The sequence below is a fragment of the Nuphar pumila genome, chromosome 1 (genome assembly GCF_984573655.1).
Source record: "Nuphar pumila chromosome 1, dmNupPumi1.hap1.1, whole genome shotgun sequence".
Lineage (NCBI taxonomy): Eukaryota > Viridiplantae > Streptophyta > Magnoliopsida > Nymphaeales > Nymphaeaceae > Nuphar > Nuphar pumila.
Window position 1 is genome coordinate 35,772,545 of NC_143249.1, and position 13,257 is coordinate 35,785,801.

A 13,257-nucleotide genomic window follows, 5' to 3' on the forward strand; every position below is an offset into this window, starting at 1 on the left:
ATAAGCAAAATAATGATACATGTATTAGATTTCTTAATAAACATAGTGGTGTCAGTATAATCGGATTTAAATTCAAGTTTAATCATCACATAACTGAATCTATCATACCAGGCTTTAGGAGTCTTTTAAATCCATACAAGGCTTTTCTCAAATGAACCCACCACCTATGACCAAGCCAAAAATTATCCTGAATTGATAGGAGCTATGAATGTTAATTAGAGGCACTTGAGAGATCTAAAACTTGGGAGATAAAAGATTTGCCCAAAATAAAAAAGACCATAGATTGTAGATAGGTTTACAAAGTCAAAACTAAAAGTGATGGGACATTAGAAATATATAAAGCGAGATTAGTGGTTAAAGGTTATTCCCAAGAATATGGTGTAAATTATGATGAAACTTTTGCACTTATAGCCATGATGACTTCTGATAGAACTCTTATAGTTGTAGTTATTGTCAAGGGATGGGTCATTTATCAAATGGATGTAAAAAATATCTTTTTAAATAAGGAACTAAAAGAAGATGTTTATATGGGTTTACCTCTTGGATATGATATTCTATATAGAACGATCCTTCAGTTGATAAAAGCCTTGTATGGATTTAAAAAGACTCCTAAAGCCTGGTATGATAGATTCAGTTATGTGATGATTAAACTTGAATTTAAATCTGGTTATACTGACATTGCTATGTTTATTAAGAAATCTAATACAGGTATCATTATTTTTCTCCTTTATGTAGATAATATGATCATAACTGGCAGAGACAAACAAGGGGTTAGCTATATTAAAAGTATTCTTAAAAAACATTTTGAAATGATTGGCCTTGGTTTTCTCAAATTTTTCTTAAGAATTGAGGTGGCTTATTCTCCACAAGGATATTTGCTAACCCAAACCAAGTTAGTTATCGAAATTATTGACAGGTCAGGAATTACTAATGAAAAGAAGGTGGATACTCCAGAAGTAATTAACACCAAGATGAAGAAAGATGACGGGTCACCAATGGAGGATCTCACTCTATACCGCCAGATAATTGGAGCATTGACATATTTGACAATCACTCGACCTAATATAGCCCATGCAATCTATATTGCAAGCCAGTTCCAACACTCACCTACCACAATTCACATTAATATTGTGATGAGAATTACTAGATATTTACAAAATTTTGTTTCTAGGGGTCTTTTGTTGTCTTCCTCCTCATTTGAATTAATTGCTTACTCAGATTTAGATTGGAGAGTAGATCCTAATGACATATGCCCAACTAATGGTTTTTATGTCTTTTTAAGTGATTCTCTAGTGTCTTGGAAGTGTAAAAAGTAACATAATGTATCCTTGTCATCAATTGAAGCTGAATATTGTGCAATGACTACTACAACATCATAAATCGTGTGGCTGAGATTACTTGAAGGCATAGGGGTTTACTTGTAGACATCCTCTAGACTATGTTATGACAAGAGTGCACTATACATAATTAGCAACAGATTTGCCAGTCGAGAAAGCGGGAAAATTCAAGAAGCGGAAGCAAGAAGTGAGGCACTTCTAAAATTTTAGAAAGTCAGAAGCACAGGACAACTTAGAAGCGAACCGGGAATCGTCTCAAAAGTAAACCAAAAGCGACATAGAAAATGAAGAGGAAAGCGACCTAGAATTTTAGTGGGAAGCGAATAGGAATCGAGTTTTCTCAATATTGGGCAAAAAAATTTGTTAAAGACTCAAGCTCAAAAAAAAAACTCACTTCCTAATATTGGGAAGCGAGCTTCCCATTTAAAAGGGTCGCTTCCCTGCGTATTTCGAAAGCGATGCATTTCGTGCTTCTGAAACGCATTTTGGAAAAGCATGCTTCCCCGAGTCATGTAGTGTTTCTGGTAACCTTGGTTGGCAACCATACATTTCACAAAAGGACCAAATAGGATTGTCACCATATTCATGAAGAATTTTTGAAGAAGATTATCATTTTACCTTATGTCAGCTCTGAATATTAGTCGGCCGATTTCTTCGGCCAAGGCACTTCGATAACCTCGGTTTCACTTCCTACTAGACAAACTTTTAGTTATCACATCGTAAGTTTAAGGGGCAGTGTTAAGTTGTATGATAAATATATATACTTTATGCATATATATATATATATATATATATATATACTTTATGCATATATATATAATAGGTTATGCCCTCTAGGGGCATTTTTATCTTTTCTATTTTGTAATAGGCTCTGCCCATTAGGGGCAGTTTTGTATATTTTTATTTTTGTATTTCTAGTCGTTGGGACTAGCCTAATAGCTAGTTGGACTAGCCCCTTGCTCCTTTCATTCCTATATACATGGGATCTCCCATAGTGTAATGTATGCTTGGCTTCAGCATTTTGTGATAAATAAACACATTATTTTTTACATTTTGTAGCCCTTTGGTCGCTTGTACTTGTGCTACTCTTTGTGAGTTTGTATCTTGCCCATAAGTGGCTTGTTGTGTTTGTGCACACTTGTGTAACTTTGTATCCTTTTGAGGCATCTATTTGTGCACATTTTTTTGTTTCATTACATAATCTAGGGGCTCTCTTACACAGGGAATTAGTAATTCAGATGAGTATACTCAGAGAGAGAGAGAGAGAGAGAGAGAGATTCTTTCATGAGTAAATCAGAAAAAAGAATTACTTAAAACCCAACTAATGTAAGATGAAATGCTTACCCATCAATCAAAATGTTGTAGATAAAAGTATTTCGAGGAATTCTTTGTGCACTCATTTCTTTTGTGACAGCCAGAGCACTCTGCATCCGGCCAGACTTGCAACATGCCTTAAGTAGTGCCTCATAAGAGAACACATCAAGCTTCAAACCTTCATCTTTAATTTTTGTAAAATACTCAAATGCTTTGCCTGTTTCACCAAGAGAAGCATAGCCTTGCATTATCGTGGTGTAAGTGCGCTCATTTGGAGCTATGCCAGCCATAGACATCTCATTAACGATATCAACTGTCTTTTCCATCTGCTTATGAAAAAAATAAAAATAAAAAAAGCAGCTGAAATAGTTCTAGTTCCTGAAATGATATAGCAAGAAAATGCAAGGGTCTAAATATTATTCATTTATTGTAGGAATCATCAGATAAATACTGGTATAATAATACCTGTTTATTCTGAACAAGGCCAAGAACTAGAACATTGAAAGTCTCCACAGTAGGAATACAGCCAGATCGTCTCATCATATCAACAACTTCCAAAGCCCTTTTCATATCTCCAACCTTTGCAAAACCATGTACAATAGGTGTAAATGTTCGAGATGAAGGCTTGTGCCTCTCTTTACACATTTTTTCAACAATACATAAAGCATGATCCATGTTACCCATCTTACAGAATGCATTGATAATAATATTGTAAAGGACAGCATCAGGCTTCAAACCATCCTTTATCATGTCCTCAAAAATAACGAAGGCATTAGCACAATCATTAAGCTGCACAAAGCCACTGATCAACATTGAGTATGTTTTGCTGTTATGCTTTATGCCTACAGCTTCCATGGTTTTGCCTACTTCCAGAGCCTTATTGACCTTCCCCATCTGAATAACAGCAAATTATATCTCAATAAGATAGGATTGTGGTATATTGAGAAACAGAAACATTCCTCCATTTTTTTAAAAATTAAATAAATTTACATTTTTGAATAAGTTGAAGAATTTTTGCCAAATCCTAGAATTTCCACACTAAAAGTACAAAAAAAAAATTTAATATTAGATTTTGAAAAGTAGCATCGCTTTGCTAGTAAACATCAGTATATACAGAAATACACAACACTCATCTTGAAGTAAACTTGAATGTTGATGTTACATTATAAGGCTATGCCACTAGAACTCTAGGAATGCATAATTGAAATGACAAACTTGCTTATGGCACATAGGCTTTTATCAATGAAAGGGAACCTTTCATTAACTACAAGCAGTCACAACAGAAAAAGTATCAGAGACAGTCAATAGATGTACTTGGACATATTTAAGATTTACCATAAACTTGTTATGCAGGTCCTAATAGTCTGCTGAAGCCTTAAATGATAGACATCACCTGGTTACTCTTGTTCTTTAATACCCATACGTTTCTCTAAACCACCAAGCATGAAAGAGCCAACATTTCCAAAAAACAAATTACCAACATTTCCGTCTAGATTTAGCCCAAGGCTGATGCCAGATTAGCCTACCCTCAGGTTCTAGGTACTCCAGAATCAAAGGAAACAGGACACAATTTTGAACCACCAAAATTAAACATTCTTCTCAAGGATGATGACAAAAAGATAGAATGCTTTTTATTTTCCGTCTATTAACAACCTTAAGTAATTGAAAAAGTACTGCAAGAACAAGAGAAGCCACAAAGAAATTAATACAATCATGCTCAAAAGAGATACTTCTGCAGTTCTGCCAGCAATTTGCAGATGAAAACTGCAATTCCATGGAACTTTATACTTCCATCAACAACTTTCCCAACTCAGCAACATATGCTAAGCAATTATTAATTAAATTATATATCAACATATGCTAAGCAATTATTAATTAAATTATATATCAATAAATGCATCACCTTTATGTAAAGGTTAATCAGACACCCATAGCTGATCACTGAAGGAGGAAAGCCTGATTCCTGCATAACCATTTAATGAGTTTAAAATTGCTTGTGGTGAAAGAGTGAATAAACGTGGATGGTTCCAATATTATTTCTATGTTCTAAACATGTGCAATCAGAAAGTGCAAGTAAACTAAAAAAACAACTTTCCCTAGAAATAAATTCTCACAAATTTCAAGATGCTTCAGCCAATATTAAAATCATAGAAAAGTATCAGTGTCATTAAATATGATGGAAGTCTTCAAAACTAAAATCTTCCATATTAACATATTTTCTAGCATCACATGCCAAGTACAAGTAATCATGTTAAGCCTTTTCTTGGTTTCATTCACACAACTTTGGCCCTTTCCTGGTGCATGCTGCTCCTTTGTTGCATATCTTCCCTATCAATGTGTTTTCTCCTTGAAAGCATCTATCTAGCTCTTCTCTGACTTTGCTTTGGGAGCATGTGATCTCTATATGCACCTTTCTTGCTCTTGTTTTCTTCCCAGGGTATGCTTGCCTTTCGGTCATATCTGCTTGCTCATATCCATTTTTATTCAGTGCAAATCTACACAACAAAAATACTTTATCTACACGTCCTCATCATGCATTCAATTGGACGAGAACTTTACTTGTTCAATGTAAGAGGCAACTATTCAGTTTAAAAAGAATTATCCGAAAAGGTAACTTCAAGCAAACAGTCTGGGGTCGCTCTGTTTTGTATTTTAAAGCCTTAAGCAAATTTGAGTTTGGGCATCCATTTCAAAGAACACACACATTTTGGGTTGTGAAGCTTATTTATGTAGTTGGTACTCTAGTGCATAGTCAGCTGCTTGACGTTTGTATCACTGCAAACCAAGGGCCAAAGACCCTGGTACGTAGGGGGTGAAACCATAAACTAAAAAGTGTTTAGTGATGCTTGGAATGCCCAGTCATGGGTCATTGAGTTGCTGTCAAAGCAGAGAGTTGGGTAAGTATGTTCTACTGGTTTTTGCACTGCAAGCCTTTCTCTTCTACCATCTAAGGTGTTTTGGCCTCTTATCCTAAGTAATCCTTCCCAGGAAACCCAATTAGCCTTTTTAGTAATCTGGATGCCACCATTTGTCAAATGTTTTGATACATATTGGGCTTGATCCACCTTTTGACAACTTTGAAGAAAAACTTGTTAGTGGCACATTATTTTGTGGCTAATAACTCTTTTCACCATTATACGGTGAGAAATTACATCTATTGTCCTGAAAAGCCAAAGAATGCCAAACTCTGATCCCTTTAGAGGAATAAACATGGGTGAACACCTAGTCCATCTAAGAAAGGCTTATTTTTTATTTATTCACCTTATTGGCTGTTCATGACAACCTCTGATATTTGACTAGCCAATGAACCTAACGTGACACAGCCCAGATGCCTAGGCACAACAAATCAGAGATTCACATGATTATAGTTGAGATTGACAATTACGTTTTGTACACTGCTGAACTAACCTTAAGCCTTTGAAAAACAATCAAGCATTTCTCCTCACTCCGTATATTAGTGTAGCCATCCATCATTGTGTGATATAAGTCAATAGGAGCATCAATTCCTTCTCCTTCCATATCTGCCACCAGCTCTTCAGCTCGAGCTAAATTTCCAACTTGGCTGCATGACAGTTACGAAATATTAGAACAAAATCTTATCAAAACAATGTTATTATCAAAAAACAAATCCAAGGCTACTTAGTCCAGCAGATGTTCCCTCTATTCATCTTTCATAAGCTACAAGTATTTAAGCAAGCTGCTCAAGATTCTTCATGAACTATACATGATTAAACAATTCAAATAACACTCACAAAATGGAGTTGCAAAATCAACAAACGCAGTAATGCTGGGTCTGAACAACAGCACAAAGAAAGGTTTAAATGATCAATGAATAGAGACCAAAGTCAACCAGGATAACTTATTGCAGAATGTTCCAAGCTGAAAAATGTTAAGATGAAGAGTATCCAATTATCCGCTAAGTCACACGGACTCGACTAAAAGGTTGACGCATCCGTGTTACCCGTACCCGACACGAGTGCGGCTTCGGTCAACGCACCGGGCCGAGTCCGACCACATTTTCGACTCGGTCAACTTTGACCGAGTCTAGTTTTGTCCATTTTTAGGGCAAAAGATGTATAAAAACTAATAAAAACATTTTTTTTTATATTTTTAAAAAAAAAATATATATATATATATATATATATATATATATATATATTGTAAAACCCGCATTTACAAAAAAAAATTAGCGGACCCGGGTCGGGTCGGGTTCGGACCCGACCCAGGCCCATCGTCGTTAGGGTTTTTAAAAAAACCCGACACAGGAGGTCTTTCCCCTGTGCGCCGCAACCCCCCCTCCCCCTTTTCAACCCGATAAGGATGGAAATCAGGGTTTCCCGATTTCACAACTCTTCCCCCGAGCTCTTTAAGAGCACCAGTGGAGGACAAGGGGAGGCACACCTCCCCCTTGCGTCTCCTTCTTCCCTGCGCACGCCTCCAGTGCCGCCGCTGCTGCAACCCCCGCCGACGCCGGCCATCGTCGGCGGCCTCTTCCCAGGTACGTCGTCTCCTCCCTCTTCTCCCCCTCACCCCCCTCTCTGTCACCTCGCCGGGAGGCCGACAGGCGGCGCACGACCCCTGTCGCGCCTCCCACCTCCCCTATGCCCATCGGAGGCCCGACAGGTGGCCTACGGGATCCTGTCGTCCCCTTTTTCCTCCATGGGGGGGGGGGGGGGGGGGGGGTCGCCAGAGTGCCGGCAGGGGGCCATTGGCCCCTGCGACACCCCCTCGCCCCGATCTCTCTCTCTCTCTCTCTTCGGCAGGGGTTTGTCCCTCTGCCATCGTCCTTTCGCCGGACGGCAGGGGCTCGGCCCCTGCCAATTCGCTGTCGTCGGCAGGGGCTCGACCCCTACCGATTCGCTGTCGTCGGCAGGGGTGCGACCCCCTTCGTTTCAGTGTTGTCGGCAGGGGTGCGACCCCTGCCGCTTCAGTGTTGTCGGTAGGGGCTAGCCCCCTGCCGATTCGTTGTTGTCGGCAGGGGCTAGCCCCCTGCCGCTTCGCTGCCGTCGGCAGGGGTGCGACCCCTGCCGCTTCGTTGTTGTCGGCAGGGGTGCGACCCCTGCCGCTTCAGTGCTGTCGGCAGGGGCTAGCCCCCTGTCGTTTCGCTGTCGTCGGCAGGGGTGCGACCCCTGCCGCTTCAGTGTTGTCTGCAGGGGATCGCCCCCTGCCACCTCGCTATGTTTGACTATGGCTCTTTCTCTGTCGCCCTGTTGTCGTCGACAGTCGGGGGATCACTCCAGGCCGCCTAATTCTACCCTTGCCCCCGTCTCACCATTAATTATATTAGCAAAATTGAATATTTAACACTCTTGCATATTTACGCAACAGGTCCCGATCGTGCTCCGCGGCTCAACCCTCGTATTATCCTCACGCATAGGCGTACGCAGCTACACAACATTCCGAGGTAGAGTAAAGTCGCACAAAGGGCAATTGATGAATGTATTTAAGTGGAAATGATTAAGATGCCATGCTAGATATGCTTAGAGTTATATTGCTTCTGCCTTGCGTATTATCATGTTTGTATGCTCATGGGTCGAGGTACAATTTCATTCTTCGATCATTATTTTGCATAGTTGCTTATGAGTTTGAGGTGTGGTTTCGTACTTCGTGCAATACCTATGCTCTCGTTTGCTTGCATATATTTTTGCCTGCACGTTTCCTTTGAGTGAGGTACGACTTCGTGTCTCATGTATTACTTATGACCTTATGTGTTTGCCTATCTAAGTGGTCAAGGTATGGTTTGGCACCTCGTGTGTTACTTATGTGTTTTTCGCTTGATGTGCGGCATCGCAAGTTGAGAGTTGCTTGTCGTCATGTTATAACCTGCATATGCTCACATTTATGGTAAATATGTACTTACATAAATGAAGTCTTGTGCCTATCCTGATTCAGTTGTTTTCAAAACACTAGAAGTTGTACTTGTGCATTGCAGTTCTTTAAAAGAGGGTTTCCTCCTGCGAACCCAATGCTCTTCAAATGGCACATCTTTTGCAAAGTTAAGTTTTAATCCTCGCAGGAGTTCGAAGTTGCATTTGAGTCCTCCCAAGTCCGCACACTTGGGAGAAATATTTTATAACCCTGATTCGAGTTGCGACCCAATTCGAATAACCCCGATCAGGGGCATGAGCATATGAATGAGTGGGGTTCTTTTGAAGGACCCATTCTTTATTTATCAATCTAATGTCACATGTCGATACTAAAATAAATTTTGGATGCGAGTTTGATAGTGTTGTGCCTTGCGTGAATGACTTAATGTGGCATTATGGCTTTTAAGGATGAATCGTGTCAAATGAGCACTCCTTTATTCTTTGGATCGTTATGAAGTTGTGTGTTGGGTGTTCTTTTTTAGAAGCCCACACACCTCCCTGGTTCAGTATAGCGTACTTTTAGACATGCACAACATGTTAAGTACTTTGTTGATCGGACGAGAGATCCGAGATGACCTTGCATCATGAAATATGAAAAATGTTGTTGAAGTGAATTCAAGACTTATCTTGCCAGGCTGTGTTGTATTAATTCTTTTGCAGATGATATCTGTTGGGGTTTCTTTTGTGGAACCATTTCCCTTTCATCGTAGTCGTACTTTTGACAAGTACGTTCGTACTTTTTGACAAGTACGTCTTCTTACGTTGCGATGATTGGATGAGTAGGTTGTGGCAACCTTGATGAGTGCAAATAACAAAATGCTGAGATCACCTAAATAAGTGATGTTTTCGCCTTCACCGGCAAGATACTCGAGTTGGTCGAAAGACTAGAGTATGTAGAATGGGTCTTCAGTTAACTACCCCTGATGTACTCATTCGAATCGGTGACTCCTGTCAGGAGAGAGGACAGGAAGGTACAAAACTTCGATGGACAAGCCATTAATGGCAGTTACGAGCAAAAGACTCGGCTTCCCCAGTCATCGGAGTTAGGGGAATGGGACTACCATAATTATCCTAGGTGGTAGCTCTCCATGTTTGGGATGCATCCATTGTTTATGCTGCTTTGGGGATTTCTCTCTTGGTCATCGACCGTCCCCTTAGGTGCGGACTCAGTCAGCTATCCGGGTTATCATAAAATACATAGCATAATAAACCCCCGGATCAGTCTAGGTTGTTTCTAGAGTCGTGCCTTGTGCGTACCCGCTTGGCCAGTTAATATCGAAACATAATTTAAATCCGATCACACAATGTGTTCAGTTATGCACGTATGAAAGTTATAGGGTACAACAGGTTCAATACTTATGGAATTGTGTGTGTGGTTGATGAAGCATTGTATTTTGCTAGTTAACTTTCTTGTGCAGTGCTTTGCTTGTAATAGTTAGCCTACTTGTGCCAGTAAAATGCTTGTAATAATTTTAGCATTGTGCTCATGATAGTTGCTCTGTGAATCTGGTGGAATTAAATTGTCATATAATTGTCTGTCTACTTGACATATTAAATTATTCTGTTTAATTATGTTCAATATTGTCATGTCTGTGCACCTACCAGTTTTTAGCGAAACTGACCCATTTTATGGGCAGGTAATGGATAGGTAATACAGTCCGCGATGGCACGATGGCGTGATGAGGTCAAGATAAAGCTCTTTCCCAGACGTTTCGCTCCTGAGGACATGTTGGTAAATTTGGTATAAAGTGTGTTTCAAAATTTCTGTTTTATTAAACCGTGAGTTAATAAAACTGTTTTAGTAAGCTTCTTCTTGGTTTCAACAAACGAATTCTCAATTATTGAAACTCCGTTTCTAAACCATTTGATTTCAATGGTTGTGCGTGATTTGACAAAGGAAAGTTTACGCTGTAATGCGCTCAAGGTCCATTGACTTGTGGTTTTAAAAATATTATTTTCCGCTGAAGTATTATTTAAACTATGATTATTGTATGATTTCAAAGCTTTCTAAACTATTCTAAAAGTTAGAAGTCCTGGATTTTTGAGGCGTTACATATATATAGCCGAGTCTTATTATTGTTATATATATATATAGCCGTGTCCCCCTAATGGGCACAACTTTGACCGAGTCTTATTATTGTTATATATATATATATATATATATATTATTTTATTTTTTTTAAAATATATATACATATATATAGCCGTGTTCATGTGTCCAAAATTTTTGAAATTGCTCCGCACCCGTACCCGCACCCATGTGACATAGATTAGCCGTAACAATTACAATGTGGTCCGCTGTAATTTTTATGTTAACTAATCAAATTTCATACCTTTTTAATTTAAACACAGACAAGTAATCAATGAGTAGCACCTCAATAAGGCTTGCAAAAATTTCTCATTCATAATGAATATAAAATGCCATAACAGATGCTCTGGACTATTCTCTTTGAGTTGAACCAGCTTGACCATGGGCATCGTAGCCTAAAATTGTTGGCCACCATCCTCCTCTGAGTCTAGTTTCTCCATCATAATGAAATAGCAATCAATATAGCCATTAAATTTTTACATTAAATGTGTTGTTTTTTCCTAGCTAATTTCCATCTAACACAGCACACACATGCACTTAAGGATGCTGTGTTACCCTTGGGTTGCCCATGGTGTGGCCGTTCTGGACTGGATCTGGGCCAGTAATTTGGAAACTAGCATGGCCCAGATCTAGCTTAGGTCAGCCTAAGGGCACGCTGTGCTTGACCAGTCAGTGGCCCATCAGTGGGTGATTCAGGCCTGTCTAAATAGACTCAGTCCAGGCTGGATCAGCCTAACCCATTTGCTCATCCTTTAGTTTGTGTGTGATGGGAAGTCCAGCCCATCTAGTCAAGGCTTAGATTGGTGTTCTTCTTCTTTGTTCCTTTTTTTTTTACTTGGCTCAGTCTATCCATCACTTTTGATAGGCCAGGCAAACCCCACCCACTCTTCGAAAAAAAAAAACACACGCACAAATAAAAAAATACTGGCTATCTCACTCATTCCACTTACCCTTGCTTCATCTCTGTCACCACACTTCCTAGAGCATGAAGACACATACAAAACTATGTCCTGACATTGTCATCTCTGCCATCAATCCCCCATTTGTGTCAATTCCTTAAGTCAACACCCAAAAAACAAAAACAATAAAAGTCTGCCCATTTTGCATGTTCTGCTACATAACTCTCATCCTTTCATGAAAAAGATTAATTTTCAATTGTAATTTTCAGCATAATAACAAGATGTCCACTCTAGGAATTTGATAGAGAGAGCATTTCCATATTGATGAAGTCACAGTAGTTGTTCATTTTTTATCTTCTGGAAGCCACAGTAAACGAGACAGCCCAAGTAGATCACAGTTGTCCAATTCAGGCCAATTTCACTGCTAAAGCAGCCCTGCTGTTAAATGGATAAGTTATTATTTGGTTCATTAAACAGAGTTATCCACACATGTCAAGATATGTCTGTGCAGTTAAAACAGAACATGGACAGGTGAACAGGCACTGAGAACATCAAAATGAACAACAGTTACAGTAATCCAATAGACTGCTTATGAAATAATGAGAACTAAGTGCATCATTTAGGAATGATAATGATAATACCATAATATATATTTAAAGATTTGTAGATAATACTTACCAATGAGCATATATGATGTTACTGTAGACAATTGCATTCAGGGATGTATGTGTCCTCTTTGCCTCCTTAAACCAATATTCTGCAGCTCTTCCAAAGCAATATAAAAGATTATATAATGGAATATTTTTGAACAATTATAGAGAAGATACTCAGCATGCACTATAGCAGCATATTTTAGCAAGCTTAAAATAATCTAATCTCTGGAAATAGGAAAAAGTAAATGAAAGACCACCAGTTAATGAACAAGCAACAGGGAAAAGAAACTAATCATTCTGTTCAGATCCTGTTGAAAAAATCAAGCCGTATGATTTTATAGGCAAAAGTAACATGAAAAAACACTCACTTCCCTCAGTTTCCAAAAACTATTGAGCAATTCCTGTGTGAACAAATGTGTCTTTTGATTCTTTTCTTCATAAGACCACTTAAACCCAAGTAGTGACATTTAATGTATTCAATCACCCTAAAAAATCTAAATTAGTCAGAAGCAAAAACAAATGTGGTGAACTTGTTGGCTTCCAATCTTAACGAACACACACACAATTCACAATGCATTTGGTATTTAGACATTTGACATATAACATGTAGGACACGTGTAATATGGAAAGAATGGGCCATGTTAAATTGTATCAAATCATGTATACATATATTTATATATAGAGAGAGAGAGGGATACATATGCATATTTTATATATATATCTTTATGTAGCCCCAAGGGCATTTCTGTCATTTCCCATTTTACGCATATTCACACTTGTGAATGTGCATGTAACTTTTCTTCTTTTTTCCTTTTCTTCTGTTCTCTTTTCCTTTTCCTTTTCCTTTTCCTTTTCCTTTTCCTTTTCTTTTCTTTTTTTTTCTTTCTTCCTTTTTCCTTTTCTTTTTTTCTTTTACCTTTTTGACTAAAAGTCAAAGGAGGGAGAGACGTATAGGGGTGTATCCCCACTATTGTAAGTTATTCTTTTGGGAGCCTTTATGCTTACCCTTGCTCAATAGATTCAATCTTTTGCATTTCAAGTGTTCTCTTTGTACCTTTGTGTACTTTTATTCAAATGTTCTTGGTGTGTCTTTGTACA

The 13,257-nt window shown here is 38.7% G+C and overlaps 1 protein-coding gene across 2 annotated transcripts in view; it reads right to left on the bottom strand.

Annotated features, from left to right (window-relative positions):
• LOC149848681 (uncharacterized) overlaps positions 1–13,257 on the bottom strand; it is a 55,341-nt gene that overhangs the window by 21,098 nt on the left and 20,986 nt on the right. The window contains exons 4-8 of one of the 2 annotated variants that reach the window (XM_089996863.1): positions 12,185–12,271; positions 6,060–6,213; positions 4,555–4,614; positions 3,117–3,545; positions 2,682–2,977 (exon numbers count right to left, since the gene is read on the bottom strand). In XM_089996863.1, coding sequence (XP_089852989.1) covers positions 2,682–2,977; positions 3,117–3,545; positions 4,555–4,614; positions 6,060–6,213; positions 12,185–12,271 — 1,026 coding nt within the window. Of the gene's footprint in view, positions 1–2,681; positions 2,981–3,116; positions 3,546–4,554; positions 4,615–6,059; positions 6,214–12,184; positions 12,272–13,257 lie in introns of both variants that reach the window. The other variant, XM_089996858.1, reaches the window with a different exon arrangement.